Raw genomic sequence first — 17,760 nt, forward strand, 5'->3', positions numbered from 1 at the left:
TAAAATATGAAAATTTTCATTTTTTTGAAAATTTTATAATTTTCAAAATAAAACTGTTTGGTTAGTTTTATTTTGAAAATCCTCACTACTTGGCTTGACTTTTACTTTTATAACAAAACACTAAGCATTAATATGACTCTACCTTAAGTCTGTGGTATCTTTATATTGTATTGTTCCTGTCAACAAGGCTGCACAGCTTTAAATGAGCTCAGATTTGCACAAAAAAGTTGTGATGCTACTTTAAAAAAAAATTACACCCTGTTGATGTCATTCAGTATAAATAGAAAATATAGGGGGAAGTTTCAGGTCCTTGACTTGGTCCAAACTACTATAAACTGTATATATAAAAGCTATTTTATAGTTTTAATATCAGATTTTAAAAAGTCCAATGTAACTTCTATGTCAGAAGCTGAATGATATTGTTATAAAGAAGAATACAGGCAATTTGATTTACATTGAAATACCCCTCACCTGCCAAGTGTCCTAATCCTTTTATTTTATTTCTAGCAAAATAATTAAAAGTTATGTATAAAGTTTGTTCTTTTTAGAAAGAATGTATGACAATCTTTCAGTTCTGAACTTACTAATGCATATTTGAAGAACAAGTTAATGTTGTGGACCAGGATGTGAAATAGAAAGAAATAGGTTATGACACTCTGATATGAGGGTGGGCAGCGTGTCCAGTCATAAGTTCCTTCCATGCACACTTTCTGAAACAAAAGGTATGTATGTGTTTGTGTGTTGTTGTGTGATGTTATAAGCACTTTAAAGATCGTAACTTTTCTGTTTTTTCTGCATTGGTGGTCTTTAACAACAGCCCTCCCACTAGCATATTACAAACCACTTTCCTAAATGACAAACCAAACCTTCAGGCGTGGAAACCCCACATAAGAGGAAAAAGCAGGGCATTTCCCCCCCCTGCCCCACCAGCTGACACGGGGTTAATGTCCTCACACACACTCACACAGTTCTGACCCTGTTAATTTGGTCGTACCAGCAGCGTTAATGGCGTCCCCTGGGTCGTTCCACCATCACCGCGGTGGCAATTCCCAACGCTCCAGTCGGAGGGAAGCGGAGCTGGAAATAGCTGCCAGTTTAGAGGTCAAGGGTCAGGATCACCAAATTCCAGGGAAATCATGACTTTATTGTTTACACACGTGTTAGAGTGTGTGTGCTGTGGGGGGCCATGAGCACGTGCATCCACGGACGCTCACTCAAGATCATACATGCATGTGTGCACATATGAGAAAGTATATGTCGGTGTTCATGCCTGTGTGTACACTTTTTTCTTTCTTAAAGGAAGACTTACATTCGTGTACAGCATTTGATTATAGCACTGCTGTCAGGATTTCAGCTATGTGTACATTTGTACGAGTCGCTCCTAACATTGTGTACATACGTGTGTCAGCAGGTTGCTGTTAAATGAGGCAGATTGAAAAGAGAAAGACAGTATTGTTTTTATCCACATTAGCTGGTACTCAGCTGAGTGACACACAGGCTGACATGCAGGATGGGAAATCACCTATTAGGTAAGGGCAACGCTTTGATTTGAGGGGAAAGTTGAGCAGGAGAAGATCACCTCAGGTTGAGTGAAAACTGCTGCTACTTTAGATCACTGATACAGAACGTTTTTGACTTTCTTGGCCCACTCATTACTTTATCAGAGGTTGCAGTGTTTTTCCCTTCTTTTCCATACCTTGCATCCCCTCTAAGCAAGGTGTTTTATCTGGCAACCCCCAGAGGGAGCCAGAAATCCAGATTAATGCATTTAATATACTTGATTTCTGCTGTTTTTTACCCACTTACCTACTAAGCTTCAGTTACGCATCGTCAAATATTCAACATTCAACACTTTACTCATTAAAGTTTTAATGTTTTTTAAAAGTTAAAAACTCTTAAGCCTTCTGAAAAAGATTTTTTTCATGTCTTAAAGTAACTTTGGTGTTCTGTTTGGACACTCCAGGCTGCCATCCAGATGTCGCTGTGCATGACCTCACATTTCTGCCTGCTGGTCCTTCCAGTGATGTCACTCCTGCTTCTCTTCTCTCCAATTGGTTGGAGCTTTGATGGCCCCACCCCAGGGTGTCACCTACACCGTAAGTAAAACACAGAATTAAACGACTAACACTGTTGCCAAAACAGAATACATTTATTCCCCCTTTTTCCAGATGAACACTGATTTTGACACAAAGTAACAGGGTTTATGGGAAATGTGGTCCTGAGAACGGTAGCGTGAACAATCATTCTAGCTGAGAAATAATCCTTATTAGAGAGTTTCTGCTTTTTATATCAAGGTATCAACATAAATTTAAATGTTGCTCTTATTTCTTAGAGTGCTGCATCCAAAGCTCTCGCACTCACACAGCATATACTTCCTCGCCCTCACCCATAGTTCTGTCTCCTCTCCAGCCTTCAACGTGACCATCCGCAGTGACCGTCGTGGCACATGTAAAGGCACTCACCTGGTCTATGCCTGCGTGGGCTACTGCGAGTCCAGTGCCTTTCCATCCAGATACTCAGTGCTGGTGGCCTCCAACTTCACCCACAACATCACCTCTGCTTCACGGTGCTGCACCATCAGCAAGGATGCAAAGGTGAGGGGACGAAGATGATGCTAAATGAATAGAGCGGTTAAAACAGCATTTTAGAACATTGAAAAAATCTTTATTCCCAATTGTTCATGTCCTCTGCCTTGTTTTCCCTCAGGTTAAAGTTCGCCTTGACTGCCCTCGCGGTCGTCACCACGATGAAATGGAGATTCTGACGGCGAAGGCGTGTCGCTGTGACATGTGCCGCAAGTCCCGCTACTGACACCAAACGTACACCACGATACCAGGAACCACTTTCTAACATCAGATGCAATTTTTCAGTGATGCAACAGTAATAATCCTTTTTGTATCTATGTTGACTTGAAAAATCCAGCTTTAAAGAAAAAATGGCCTTCCAGCAAGTTACTGTCGATGTGAGTGTGTCTGTGTGAGTGTAAAATGTGATGTGAGGGAGGTTTTCTGCCAAACTTGATTGACACGCATTTGTGTTAAAGGCTGAATCTTTTTAATTTTTTACTTTGCTTGGAGGCTTGACACACTTGACTTTGTGAGCAGCTAAAAGAATAGTTCCACTATAATTCATACTGTTTCTCAGTAGTAATTGTTGTACAAACACAGTCCAGAATGAAAATCAACTCAGAAAAGATTTCACATCACTTTCCCATTCTGAAGTATGCCAAAATTAAAGACAGCATTACATTACACGTATATGACTTGTATTAAACAAAAAAGTCAATATATTGTCAACCTTTGGAATCAACATAAAGGTCATATATCTGAGTAATCCCATTCATTCTTTGCAGTAACCACTATACACAGACAAGAGACCAAAGAATGTACAAATTTTATTTATATTTATGAATTTGAACAAAAAGACATTTTGTAAATAATATCTATTGATGAAACCAAAGAATGTTGGAAATGAAAAAAGAAAGAATGCACTGTATACTTTGTGATGAAATTGTATTTCAATAAATTTCTATTCTGCAACTGTAAAGTATGTGGACATTGATTTTTCTTGCTTTACACACACTAACTGGTTTCCACTTAAAGGGGCATTCCATTGACTTAACATTCTCAAACAGTAAACATGACCACAACATACCTTACTCTAACCCTTACTTTACCCTTTTCACTAAAACTGAGCCTTAAGCCTTGAATTCAGTGACATACTTTGTCAAGACCTATACTTTATACCCACAAGGAAGGTGTGTCCCTACAACATTACAATGGGCCTCTGTTGACCTCACCACCGCTGTCTCTCTGTTCAGTGTGGATCATGCCAGCTACAGGTTGGCAAATCACAAAACCAGATTTATATAGGATCATGCATTCTGTGAGTATACACTTAAGCTGTGTTCCACCAAAAGTACCAGGGACTTGTAGACTTGTAGAGTGTTTCCAGAGGTCAAAAAGCTACACACATTTTACACTGGTTTAGGGAGATACGGCTGCATTCATTTTGAATTAAGGACATTTCTTATTTTTTCCCATGCACTGTCCTGTCTTTTAAATATTGAGTTTAATGCTGAAATTAAGAGCCACTATTTACTTGTACCACAACTGGATGGTCATACTTCTTGCCACTCCACCGGTCTTCTGCATGCTGCAAACACTCAGCAATCAGATATGTCAAGCGCTGCAAGTCATACCCGAAAAAGTAAAGTGCTACAAATACTACCTCTGCAGGAGGGACTTTTTGGGAGGCAAATTAAAATCCCTGGGACTTTACGTAGACCCTGGTCCCTGATGTGTTAAAGAACCTTATCATTTAACATTCATTTTAAATGATAATTTACTGGTCAATATTGCCAAACAAAGTTACATCCTATCTTAAACTTTACACTTAATACCAATGAGTTCTAGTTATGCAACTGTGGATCAGAGCAGTTGCATAACTCTTATTTTGAAATGTAATACTTCCCTTTTTTCTCATTTCTTACATACAGACATGTATAACTGTATACATTAATAGTCTTCAGACCATGGTAAGACAATACTAAATTACTCAGTAGATTTTATGTCGAGTGTCCTTTCTTTAGCACTTTATAAACACAAGCGCTCTCATCCCCCACTCAGAAAGTCTCACACAAATGTCTTGATTTCATTATTTTATTCAGAGTCGTTCATATCAGTAAAACTGTTGATAACACTGTTAGCTGAAGACAGTGTCCTGCACCTCAGAAGGTCTCACACTCTGTGTCCTGTGTAGAGCAGACAGAACAGTGGCAGTGCAGAGCCATGGGGTAGTGGTAGAGAGGGGACACGTTGGGCTGACAGCCCGGCAGACGGGCAGTCATGTGACGTGTACGACTGTACGTACACACTCGGTGGTGGCGGTGGATGTAGGGGGGATCCGGCACAGGTTTCTGAAAAAGTCACAAACACATACACACAGATGGAACACAGGTTACTTTGCTCTGATAGATATGTCCTCAGACTATATATATATATATATAGTTTTTTCCCATACACCCCCGTATCGTTTAACCTTTAGTGCTTTCTCGCCGCTGTTTTGTCTCTTTTCTTTTTTTTTTTCCTTCTGTAAACAAGTCGACGTCAACTTTACCAGACTTCTTTCAGTGGATTGATATGATTACAGTTAGTCCTCCGGATTGTGATTAGAGCCGCATCCCTAGCAACGGTCTGTTCTTCATAGCAACGGTCTGTTATTGAGAAATAACAGACCTCAGAATCAAGTATTTAACACAGCTGTGTAATAACTATTGTTTAACGGTATTCCGGCCTGGTTTAAATAACACATAAGATGACACTTGGATAAATAATAAAATACAAAGTAATTGATATTCTCTATATTTGTGCGCTTTACACAAATCTAAATACCAATTTAATAATGTCCACTTGCTCCTCTCAGAGCTGTCAACTACACCATAGTGTCTTCTCTGTATTTAGATAAAAACTAAAATCTTGAAATGAACCCTGAGTATATCATCAAATGAGCCTCTGTCGGCTGAGGAGGACCATGACATGCTGCTGAGAGTCCTTTTTTTTCATTCGTTCATTCTTCTTCTATGTGACTGAATTGCTGCTGATTCAGAGCTCTTTCCCCTCTAAACTCTTTCAATCGAGTTCCTAACCCCCCTAAACTTGGTTTTTCAATTACTGAGAGCAGGAATAGGAATCCTTGCAAACTAGAATGAGCTCAATAAAAGTCCTGTAACCCCACCCTGCTTGGACGGGTTTGAGCATTTATTCTGACAATGACGTATGGGTCATGGCCGAGAAAGGGCCATCAGCCTCTTATGGTTTGGGTTGAGTCCTGGTTCATCAATCATTTATAGGATGTTTAACAACTCCAGTGTTAGAGAAACTTTCACAGTGGGAAAGATGTTCTGTCACTTTACTGTGTATGTATGTTTGTATGTTACCTCCCAGGTGTGACAGCGCCCCCAGCAGGCCTCAGTGGTGATGCGCAGCCCCTTGCAGCCAGGCTTCTGGGCTACGAAGGAGAACTCTCGCACCGCGCAGCCCCGGAAACCGTGCAGGGTTGATGTCACTGCAACACAGACCACGGCTGCCCCGGCAACAAGGAGGAGGAGGACAGAGAGGGACAGGGGATGGAGATGCATGCTAGGAATTATGGGTCAAAAGAGAAAAAAAAAGAAGAGACAATATTCCTTCAAATATTTACTTTATTATTCCTCAGCTATCAGTGATCGACCTGGCTGGGATGTCATTTGTTGTTACTGAAAATACATTTTAATGAGTTTAAATTAATATCAGTGACAACAGACGACATTCAGTTTTTCCTATTGTTTTAAATATATAATGTTTTGCTATATTATTGTCAAATATAAGGGAAGATGATCCTGAAGATCTGACAAAAGGCTTGACTTTCAGAGAAATAGACAGGAACATTCAGCACAACTCCCTCTAGTGTCCATTATGGCTACTGCAGCAATAGCACCAGTGACCTGAACACTGAAAATATATTAACTAATTACTTAAAGTTTAGACTTTTAATATAACAAAAACCAAGCAAAAGAATTGAATATCATATTTAATCAGAAATCTCTTAATAGCATAAAAAGAGATTTTCTTTTTTTTAGTTGCAATCAGAATCATTCTTTTAATGCTGTTGGAGACATCTGCATAATTACTTTGCACATCCAGCAAACTCCTTGCACTTCACTAAAACTGGAATTACCTCATCTCAGCCAGACTGCAGAAAGCCTCACTTCCCTTAAGAAATACAACACTGAAATAAAAATTCTTTCTGCATGAACAGATTGATACTTTTAGAAGTACTGAGAGCACCACTCTGAGTACAGTGACTCTGTATAGGCTAAACTATAGGCTGCAGTTAAACAGACCTATGTTAACTTTTCAGCTGTCTTTTAAATATGAATTAATAGTAAAAAATTGCAATGTTATATCTGCCCTACATAACTTTATGGATGTCATAAAAAAATCTTCTCACCTTTCTTTGCTGAGGGTCTTCCAGAGATTTGAGCTGCTTGGACGTCTGTGTCTCTCTGCCCGGACAACAAGCAGTGAATGGAACCAATCTGTCCTTGTTGTTGTTTTTAGGAGGCCATTAGGGCGGACGGACACTCTGACATCATAGCAATTACAATGAAAAACCATTAGAGACCCCAAGCCAGAAATAATGGAGACTCCCTGGAAAATACTGATGCTTGTCTATGTTTTCTTAAACTCAGTCTGTATCTCTCTCTCACTGTGTGTGTGTGTGTGTGTGTGTGTGTGTCTGCAATTATCCCACTGCGGTCTACTCTCAGTGAGGGTTGTCAGTACTCAACTTAACACTTACAGTGACAAAGGACTGGAAATGCGAATAAAAGGACAAAGGTACATAGGTGATTTTAATTCCTGTCACTTTCATCGTTAAGAGTTTAAAGCAGATAATGTGAACTCATCAGAATAACTATCTCCTCTGCCGTACATGAACATACTTTTTCATACTATACCAGTGTTTTTTGTGTATATCCTGTTCACTAAAACACACCATTACCTTACCTGCAGCTTACCTTTCCACAAACCCTGAAGCTTTAGCATTTTTGCCATATTTATGTTACAATTTTCTATCATAATGAAAATTAAATATTTGGTTATTCTGATTAAACTCAATACAGATTGATGTTAATTGTGATAGATAATGCATATGAAGCAAGGACTATGAGTCGGCCAATTGAGTTTGACACATGATGGAAATTAATGGAAATCAATGGTAGCCTGAAACAATCAGAAAAATACAACATTTGAAATTAGTATAAAAAATTGTTGGTTTTTGGAGACATTTTTTTGGTAAATATCTTATATTAAATAACATATTAGTTAACAGTTCATTATTTACACATTCAACAGAGCAACACACATTTTTATTTGTGTTGTGTTTAACCTTGATGACCCTTGATTGACCCTACTTGACAGACCATTATTCACTCTCCTTTTACCTCTGTTTTGGTCTCCACCAACTTTTAAGAGAAAAGTCTTGCCATTTTTAAACTGTTTAAGCTGGCCCACACTAAAAGATTTTTTAAAATCTTAACAGATGTTAAAAATGTGAGAGACCCCACACAACGACAAATAATGATAGATTATACAGTTTTGTTCCTATAGTGTATGAACTACGATGATGTTTTTGGACTATTTTTTACTAAAAAAAAGAAAAAAATATGGATGAAATTGTGGAGACTGGATTAACATGAGCTGTACATGTGCAGGATTTTGAGCCAGCGCGAGCTGTAACATGCACAGCCAACCGCTGGCTGCAGCTGCTGTTCTTCCTTCCTCAGTAGCTTGCTTACCAATTCGCTAACATTCAAGGTGACAATCCACAGAATGCGTGCTTGGCTGTCCTCTGGGTTCCCCCCACACAACAGGATTGTAAATAACTGTAAGGTTTAATATTTATGATTTGAAAAATGTTTACGGCCACAAGGTTCTTCAGAGCAGATCAGGGGAAGTAAAATAACTCTTAGCATACCTCACACCACAAGAATATCTGGCAAGATAATCTCATGGGACTTTGCTTCTTTTGTCATAAGGGGGGAATCAGGCCCAAAATCGGCTTGATTACATATATACACTACTAATATATTGATTATATTAGTAGTGTGTACCCAGCTTTAGTTGTTCAAAAAGCTTGGTGCTAACTTTGTCTGCTGTTTGATGCTAAGCAGGTAATGAACAGTCGGCTAACAAGAGCTGTGTTGATGATAATGGAGCTTTTGGGCCATAAAACAAAACAATCTAAAAGAGGCTAAAAGGCTATATGTATACTGTATATGGTGAAGGGAAATGCAGGATAGGTGACACTTCTTGTTGAGTTTATAACTACATTAGCAACCTCTATCCAAATCACACATTGTCTATATAAAAATCAAAATTTGTTACCCTCTAGTAATACACATTGTGCATTTAGATCAAAGTTTCAAATAGCGAGAAATAAGATTAGAAACAAGAGGTGACACAAAAACAGCACAGACTCCCAGAGTGTTTTCTCAAAGTGAAGTTTCATTTTTAGCACATAGTTTTTTTCTCCATTCTACACCCCCCTGTAATGTTACGTACAGTAGTAAGCCTCTCTACATTCAAACCCCCCCACCGCTGTGTTGGTCCCCAAAATATACATCTTCTTCCTCTTCTGCATCGTCTTAATCATCTTCTCTAAGGTATTTCTTCAACACAACAAACACAGACCATTGGGCAGACAGTGCAAATCTAGAAATTCAGTGAAATTGCTACGTAATGCGGTTGTTTCGGTAACATTATATTCTCATTCTGTTACTGTTGCTCTGACTTATTGCCATTCTTTCGTTTCTAACTCTATGTCTTTTCTTTCCTCTGTCTTTCTCCTCCTCTGTTTTCTATCTTTACTTGCTGCTTTCATTCCATCCACTCACATCCCCTCAGATTTAAAGCATTGTTTAAATGTGGCCACATAAAAATGGCCGTAGAGAGGAAATGTGATGGTGAATGCAAGCAGAGTTTGATGGCTGTCTGTGAGGCGATACCAGAGCTTTCTATGAACACTCTCTCCTCTCTCGCTTCCTGTTCTAGAATGTACGGCAGGATTATAGAAGGATGAATATTACTGTTGATCAGTACATTTAAGAATTCTAGAACAGTGGGAGCTGGGGTTCTGGTTTTTCCCGAGTCAGCTGACCGACTGACAGTAACAATCAAGAGGGTTTGTAAGGAAGCTAGCCAAAACAAAAATCATAAGTTAGCTGAGGTTTATGACAGCAAGGTCAGGTTTTATGTCTGTTTCTCTTTCTTTTTTTGAGTGTTTTTTGCCTGAATCAAAACAGTGTTTGAAATCCAACCAAATGGATGCATTTGATTTTTTTTTTTGGAGGCCCAGGGTGCCATGCCAGATGGGGTCTGCAGGTGCAAGTTTTAAGGTGTGTACTGGTATTGGGCTGCGGTAACACCTAAAGTGCCAATGCATTTTCTGTGCCTTCCATGGAGCATGCTCAATGCAAATGTATGCGATTTAAATCTATACTTCTGCATTGTCGTATGTAGAAAAGAGGCAAATGTCACTTAACTGGATCCTAAGATAAATAGTAAGGCCAAAAGCAATAAAATAGACAAGGCAAAAAAAAAAATTAAAAAATATTTTTTATTTTTCTGATTTCCCTCAAATGTTTGCCCTTTTTGCCGAATCATATTTTTGCCTCTGAAAACCCTGCAATCAAAACAATTTAAGAATAGAAAACACTCTTTGGTTTCACTGCTCCGACTTACGTACACACAAAGGCCAAGGAGTCGCAAGTGGACATGCCTTTGCTCTAAGGGGTCAAAAGTCAAAAGGCTGGGAACCACTGAAACAACTGAGGTCCCTATTTCCCAGATTTTCCCAGAGCTTTCAATTGTCTTAATTTTAATGGCAACTGTTCAGTAGTGATCATGTGACAATACATTCCTAACACCTGATACCACCTACTGACGTTCAATACTTCCGTCATGTGATCACTATTAATCAATCTACAGGAAATGGGAGCAACTCCATCCCCTGATGAGGACCATGGCATGTGTTTGCAGAAAAAGCTAGTAAGCGGGCCATGCTATTAAATCATAAGGGCTTATCTAGACAAAGGAAGGTTTTATTGACATACACAAAGCATTTTGGTAGTTTATTCTCTCTAACAATATATTTAGTTGCATTATTGTGAATGACCTGTTGTCATTGATAAGAGCCAGTTCTACAGAAGTACCGCAAGGCTCCATACTAGGGCCATTATTATTTATAATGTATATCTAATGCCTGTCTGTGCGGGATGATGAAACCTTACACAGATGTTATCTAGCTTTACATAAAGACTAGGCACAGAACCACTGACGTGTAATGATCTTAACTCAGGTTCCAGCTTTTCCCAGAGCCTTTAATTGTCTCAATTTTCATGGGAATTGTTCAGTAGTGATTATTTGACAATAAATTCCAAATACCAGCTGACTAAGTTCAATAGTGAGTCATGTGATCACTATTGATCAGTCTCCAGGAAAAGTGAGCTACTCCATGCAATGAAGACCATGGTTTTGCAAACTACTGTTTTTTCAGGTCAACAATGAACTGTAATGCAACGTGTGGTAATTTATATCCTGGATTTAATATCTGCTGATGGAATTAAAGGAAAGCTGCAGTGTCTACGTCTTAAAAACAAAAGGGCTTTAACAGCTTATTAGGTGTGACCGCAGCCTGAAGCATCCAAACGAGTCAATCAAATTTAAAGCCTCCAGAAAACCTGGACATTTGGGCAAGGAGCAGAAATGTAAGATTCATGACTCTTCGTGAAATGTTAAATTACTCATAACAGCTCAAAAATCTTAAAGCTGCAAGTTAAGTGGGTTTCAGAACCTTGTTGACTCAGGCATCATTTGAAGTGGGTGTTTTGAAAACTGCTGGTTTGAAGGGTTTTTGAATGTTTGGTTACGAAGCAGCCGACAGGTAGCTCTGCGTCTCGAGCGTCAAAAAAACAATCAATCGATTCGTTTTATGATACATTCGGATTCAAACCCTGTCCCTCAGGAAGGAGAGAAGGAGAGAGAGAGAAAAAGAAACAAAGAGAGAACTGTATTCTCTCGTTCTCTATCACTCTGTCTACACACGTCTCCTGCTGACTGATTCACTCATTGGATACATACCAACACACACACACACACACTCACGCACACATACACAACCTGACCATCATCTTCAAATAAGGTTACATTTCCTGATCAAATAGAAAATAAATAGCATCAGTATCAGTTTTCCACAAAATGAACGAGATCATACAAAAAACAAGAAAAAAACAACATAATTACAAAGCAAAAATCATTTTTCATCAAATAAATGTACACAGAAAGTACCTTTAAGACAATGTGAATATCAAGGACGCAACAGGAGTAAAAACAAGAGTGGGGGGTAAACATTTGAGTGTGACACCCACTTCCTGTTTAACCCCCTAAAACCACACAGATTATCCTGAAAGAATGAAAATATTGCTAAAATAATTTTTTTCAGTTTTTTTCCCCCCTCTCTTTATCCCATCACTCTACCATAATGATCAGACAAGAATAAACTGATTTTTGTTGGTTCACACTGAAATAAGTTATCGTCGTCGTGGTCGCCTTCTAGCAGCGTCAGGTCTGCTGAGCCTAAAGGAACAGACGCCCCGGGTGCAGAAATCCAACTGGATTACTGTGTTTTTCTTTTGCTCTGAAACACTTGTGGTGCGCTTTATTTGTCCTCCAGTTTACCAGTTTCCATGGAAACTGTTTTTAGTAGTTAAGGAGTTATAACTTAAATTTCTGAGGAAATTTGTCAAACTTTTAAACAAAAAGAAAACCACCATTGTGTGCCGCAACATCACAATTAAAGGAACCCTGTGGAGATTTTCTCTGGAGCAATGTTTACAGGAGCGGGTCACCATTGTTTTGGTATTGTACATGAGTATAAACATGTATGATAACTTGTGAGTGAGTTCCATGCTATTCCACTGTGGCACTAATGTGCATAAAACATAGCATAATAACCAACAAAGGCTGGGAAGAAGAAGAAGACTGCTAGCAAGGAAACATGGATGTAAACATTGCAAGACTTAGCTTAACAAATGCTTAATGAGAAAGGAAATACATTTAACATATTTGCAAAGGAAACACAAGTGTGTTTTGGTGTGTAACATTGAATGTAAACATAACGTTATTTCTCCACAGGGCACATTTAAAAGAACAAAAAAAACTTTATCTTTAAACATGGAATGTTTTTGGATTTCTTTGAAACTTCCCATTTAAACACACCCACCGCACCACTAACATCCATCATTTCAAAAGAAAAGAAAAACAGCCACTGCCAATCCAGTTCATTCCTCCCCTCTTTAAGGTCTGTTAAAGGGGAATACCGCTGAATTCCAGCGCTCACATTATGGCCTCATACAGTTAACATGTGATGTGAATTCGAGCCGGCCTTCCCCTTTATGGTATCTGCTACACTAGTGTTTCTCCCATAATACACTACAGAAATATCCAGAGACATATGTATATATATAAAAACATTATCATCATCATCATCATCAGTAGTACTTAGAGTAGAGTAGAGTAGTAGTAGAGTAACAAGTAAGAAGAAGGAACAGTATTGTACTTTATATCATTCTCATTATCTTCATCAGTGGTTATTTAACCTTGAGGGACTTTAGGCTCGTCCTTTGGTGGAACCCGACAGAATGGGAGAGGAGTTAGCGCCAGACCCAGCTGTGTGTGTGCATGTATGCGTGTGTCTGTGTGTGTGTGAGTGTGTGTCAAAAAGAAACTTGGTGCATCAAATGATTATTGGTGTGTGAGATTTGCATGACCTGGATACACTTTGTCTTGTTAGCTCTGTCTTCTCATATTTACAGTAAATATGTACCTGCTGTCTGTGTGCATGTGACGGTTAGTGTGTCTGGTCTGTACGGCAAAAGTTTTGGGACATTTGTGTGAAATTGCTTCTGTTTTTATTAATGGATTGTGCTATCCACGCATGAAATAAGCATCTCTGACCAAAAGATAAATACAAGGCCACAGTACAGACTCTGACTTGATCGGTTAAATATCAAGACAAGTTATGTTAAACTTGGTTTGTGATGCATCAAAAGAGAAATTCCATCTCTTATTTAGAGGCTGATTTGAAGGCCAGCTACCAATTTGGGGGTACTGACCTGCAGTTTAATCAACCAGCCATTAATTTAAATGACAATCTGCACTTTAGGACAATATTCATCTTCAGATTTGCAACATAATGTGTGTACAGCAAAAGGTGAACCAGTTTCACACAACTCTGTCAGAAAGAAGGTTTTATCTTGGATCACTGAGTATGTAGGCTTTCTCACAAAAAGCCACCTCCTCTATGATACGAGATAAAAAGAACAGTGGATTTGTTATGTACCTTTTTTTATCTGACAACTCCCAACACTTTCACCATCAACCTCATGTCTTCTCCCTGTCCCCTAACCCCTGTGTTATCCAATTTTAGTGAAGCAACACCTAGGTGGCGCTTTCCCCTGCTCCAGAGGAGGAAGAGGAGGCCCCGCTGGGTTTTGGCTCGGGCTGGTCAGAGTGAGCCGTCTGTGGGGACGAAGGAGTAGGCGGGTCCCCTCTCTCGCCTCGCTCCTGGAGGTTGCGTTGGTTCCTGGCAGCCTCGGTGAGCATCTGCATCCGGCGCTCCTGGTGCTCCTCCAGGCCTCGCCAGAGCTCTGCACGCTCCCTCTCTCGCTTCATCTCCCTGGAGAGGCAAGATAAAGGAAGAACAAGAAACCATATCAGGTTACAAATCATTTGTACGAGATCAAGAGTATAAGCATGGCAATGTTGTGATTCGTGTTCAGGAATGAAGTCAAGAGATGCAGCTTTAGAAAATATCTATACAATCAGTTTTGGTAAAGGATTGGTTCCTGTATATGTTCCTTAGAACTAAAATGCAGTAAAGGAAGGCCAAAGCTAATTTCTAGCATCATAAAGTAGGCAAATAAAACGTCAGGACAAAAGGTTGTAGAGAATCTGGAGATAGCCGACTAAAGTGTGGAGCTACATGACTTAAGATAACAAATACCTTATGTTTTTTTATTAAGATATGAACCGAACTGGGAAGAAAAAATCAAGAGATTTCTGTGGTTTTAAATAATTATAACATTTCCTTAAATTCCATGTAAATACATTTCTTTATAGCGAATATAATTATTAAATCATTTGTTTCAAAACAATTCAAAACAAAAGATAATCAGGTGCTTTTTTCCTGTAAAATCCTAATGCACACCTTAATAAAAAGGTCACTGGAGAAAAGTATAGTTTCAAGATTTCTTCAAACTGCCATTACAACTCCAGTATTCAAAACCAGTGACAGGCAAGAAGTAAGAAAATACAGCTCAATCAGTACACTTGCTGTTGTTGGGGCCTTAAGACTGAACCATTCTACTAAATCATCAGGGTTTATCTAGATAAAGGAAGGGTTTCTTGACCTACACAAAGCAATTGAAAGTTATCTATTTAATACTTTTTACTAAACTGTGCAACTATAACCTTTCTAACAATATATTTAATTGTGTTATTGTAAATAAAGTATTATCATGGACAAGAGCCAGTTCTGCAGAAGTACCGCAAGGCACCATACTAGGGCCACTATATTTCATTTTTTACAGCAATGACCTCCTGTCTGTGTGGGATGATGTTGAAAACCTTATGTACACGGATATTATCAAGACTGGGGACAGGTTGAAATACCTAACCTAGCTCTGTACACATGAATAAAGAGGCCTAGTGGCACCTAGCTCAGGATTTTACAAGTTAAAGTTAAATAAAAACTGTCCTCATTTTTGTTTATTTTTTGTTGACAATTGCATAATGTGCATATTTGTAGTTACATGCAGAGATGTGGACTTGAGACTTGGTGACTTGAACTCGAGTGGACTCGAGTCACTGTTTTGATGACTTGCGACTTGACTTGACAAAAAATTATGACTTGAGACTCGACTTGGACTTGCAAGTTAATGACTTGAGACTTGACTTGACTTGAGGCATGATAACTCGGATGACTTGAGTGTGTTCATAAGTTTGAATGTTGTAAAATTCAATGTTGTCAAGTTTCTGTCTTACTATTAAGTATGTATGCAGCATGAGTCGACGACTCAAAAAGCTCCCCGGTATGTGATTGTTATGATTGGATGATTGGCTGTCAGTCAAATTCTCGCTATGGCAACACGCAACATCAGAGCCCCCCGCTACCTGATGTTTTTTCCCGAAGAGAAGCCACATCAGTCGTACTCACTACTCAATACTGTCTGGGACCAGACCATTATCATGGCTGCGTCTGTGCCAAGATAATACAGATACAATTAATTGTCATAATTTTGGAACAGGTTATATAAATTGGCCAATAATATCATTATTAGACGGGCTACTTATACCTTGTCTTTTCTCTTTATAAAGACCGGATACAGGTAAGAGTGCTGTATGTTGGGTGGAAAAAAGTGACTTGACTTGGGACTTGACTTGCCTTAACTAAGGACTCGACTTGACTTGACTTGACATAATCTGTTACTTGACTTGTCTTGACTAGCCCAAGAAAAAATGACTCAAGACTTGCTTGAGACTTGGACCAAATGACTTGAGACTTACTTGGGACTTGAACAAAGATGACTTGGTCACAACACTGGTTGTATGTGCCAGTTATCCACAACACCCACTAGTGTTTGATGTTGACCCAACAAAGTCCGCTGTTTATTGTTATTATGCACTTATTAAGCACCTTTTTAGTATTCCCACCACTTATATTACTTTACACTACATGTTATCCAGAACATTCACACACTCATTTACACAATGCTAAGCAATTTGGGGGTTCAGTATCTTGCCAAAAAACACATTGACATGCAAACTGGAGGAGCTGGGGATAAACCGTCAATTTTCCAGTCAGTGGATGACCTGCTCTACCTCCTGAGCAACAGCCGCCCACAAGTTGTTGAACAACAACAGAGGGGACATTTGTCACTTGAGTTTGTCCTTGAGGTTGCACTTCTCTGCAGGCTTGGTGAAGTTATGTGGAGGTACTTATGATGCCTGCAGGGACAGTAGCGTGTACACATTACCTGGGCAACTGTAACATGATTGCCTCGATGTTACTCTGGAAAATGGACAGTAATAAGTATATATGGCTATTTTTAGGTAGATACTATATACAGTAACTACCCCTGCCAAGAGGTGTTTTGTGTTGAGCCTGGGTGCACTCACAAATAAATCAGCAGTAGAGCAACCCAAACCAAACCTGTGTTCAACTGTATTTAGAATCATGTAGTATAGCAGGAGTTTCTGCACTGAATTGCTAAGGAGATGTTAAAAAATACACTGTATATATATGTTTTCTGTCGTGCATGTGTTTGCCATAATCACACAAGACAGACTGTATAAATAAGTCAACTTTATATGTGTTGATAAGCATATTCTTAACTTTATATAGAGCCAGGGTAGCTGTTTTCCTTGCCAACCATGCCCAAACTCTGTACTGAAATCACAGACATGATTAATATTCAACTTCTCATTTCACTGTCGGAAAGAAAGCAAAGATGTCCAACTACCCCTATAAATTTAGTTTCCCAAAGTATCCACTATCTTGGGTTTGAAACTGTGTAATGATGATGATGTGATGTTCAAAGGATGACCTAAGCGATACATACTTACAATGTGAAATACAACGTGATGGATAACGGAACAAGTACAGTCTCAAACATGACTCAAGAGCCTTCTATTACTTCCTCTTGTTGTCATTGTCGTATCCAGTGACACAAATAAACACATACAAAAAGAGAGTGAGTCATACTCACTTCTGTTTCTCCACTTTGTAGGAGGCAGTGAGGTCATCAAACAACTTGCTGTTCATCTCCATGAAGGTCTTTAGCACGTTGTAGATCAGAGACACGATGGTCCTGGAGGGACAGAGTGAGAATATGATAAACCTTGACATTCATTCATGGGTCAGGAGATGGAGGTCAAAGAAACCCACTGGGAACTTTATGTGTAGTCTAATTAATTACACATGGGTCATTCATGGGTTAGTAGCCAATATGTAAGCAATAATGTTCAGTTTTTGCAGTGTAAAGAGTTAGTAAGTTAAATTGGCTTCTCCTTGACTGGCTGAACAACTTTTAAATGCTGCTTGAATGTAAATCTGATATTAATAATTCCATAGTATTCAACATATACTGGTATTACGCTT

At 39.0% G+C, this 17,760-nt stretch overlaps 3 protein-coding genes across 3 annotated transcripts in view; 1 reads left to right on the forward strand and 2 right to left on the reverse strand.

Annotated features, from left to right (window-relative positions):
- The first annotated feature begins 1,975 nt into the window (after nt 1-1,975).
- Nucleotides 1,976-2,811, forward strand: gpha2 (glycoprotein hormone subunit alpha 2). The gene is made up of 3 exons (XM_069672847.1): nt 1,976-2,096; nt 2,410-2,594; nt 2,707-2,811. Exons 1-3 carry the CDS (start codon nt 1,976-1,978, stop codon nt 2,809-2,811), a joined length of 411 nt encoding a protein of 136 aa, XP_069528948.1.
- A 1,918-nt stretch (nt 2,812-4,729) lies between these two features.
- Nucleotides 4,730-7,038, reverse strand: LOC138601228 (glycoprotein hormone beta-5-like). Its single transcript, XM_069672809.1, has 3 exons — nt 6,991-7,038; nt 5,939-6,140; nt 4,730-4,918 (listed from the first exon to the last, which is right to left on the reverse strand). Exons 2-3 carry the CDS (start codon nt 6,137-6,139, stop codon nt 4,730-4,732), a joined length of 390 nt encoding a protein of 129 aa, XP_069528910.1. The 5' UTR covers nt 6,140; nt 6,991-7,038.
- Nucleotides 7,039-10,369: 3,331 nt separating this feature from the next.
- ppp2r5b (protein phosphatase 2, regulatory subunit B', beta) overlaps nt 10,370-17,760 on the reverse strand; it is a 50,603-nt gene continuing 43,212 nt past the window's right edge. The window contains exons 12-13 of the mRNA XM_069671806.1: nt 17,369-17,470; nt 10,370-14,277 (exon numbers count right to left, since the gene is read on the reverse strand). Coding sequence (XP_069527907.1) covers nt 14,040-14,277; nt 17,369-17,470 — 340 coding nt within the window. The 3' untranslated portion in view covers nt 10,370-14,039. The remainder of the gene's footprint in view (nt 14,278-17,368; nt 17,471-17,760) is intronic.

Source organism: Semicossyphus pulcher, unplaced genomic scaffold (genome assembly GCF_022749685.1).
Source record: "Semicossyphus pulcher isolate SPU_LCO1_2020_fin unplaced genomic scaffold, fSemPul1.0.p SCAF_21, whole genome shotgun sequence".
Lineage (NCBI taxonomy): Eukaryota > Metazoa > Chordata > Actinopteri > Labriformes > Labridae > Semicossyphus > Semicossyphus pulcher.

Coding starts and splice junctions, on each gene's coding strand:
- LOC138601228 (XM_069672809.1), bottom strand. CDS start 6,139: ATGCATCTCCATCCCCTGTCCCTCTCTGTCCTCCTCCTCCTTGTTGCC. Junction 4,919..5,938: donor GGCGCTGTCACACCTGGGAG/GTAACATACAAA, acceptor TGACTTTTTCAG/AAACCTGTGCCGGATCCCCC.
- gpha2 (XM_069672847.1), top strand. CDS start 1,976: ATGTCGCTGTGCATGACCTCACATTTCTGCCTGCTGGTCCTTCCAGTG. Junction 2,097..2,409: donor CCCAGGGTGTCACCTACACC/GTAAGTAAAACA, acceptor TCTCCTCTCCAG/CCTTCAACGTGACCATCCGC. Junction 2,595..2,706: donor CCATCAGCAAGGATGCAAAG/GTGAGGGGACGA, acceptor GTTTTCCCTCAG/GTTAAAGTTCGCCTTGACTG.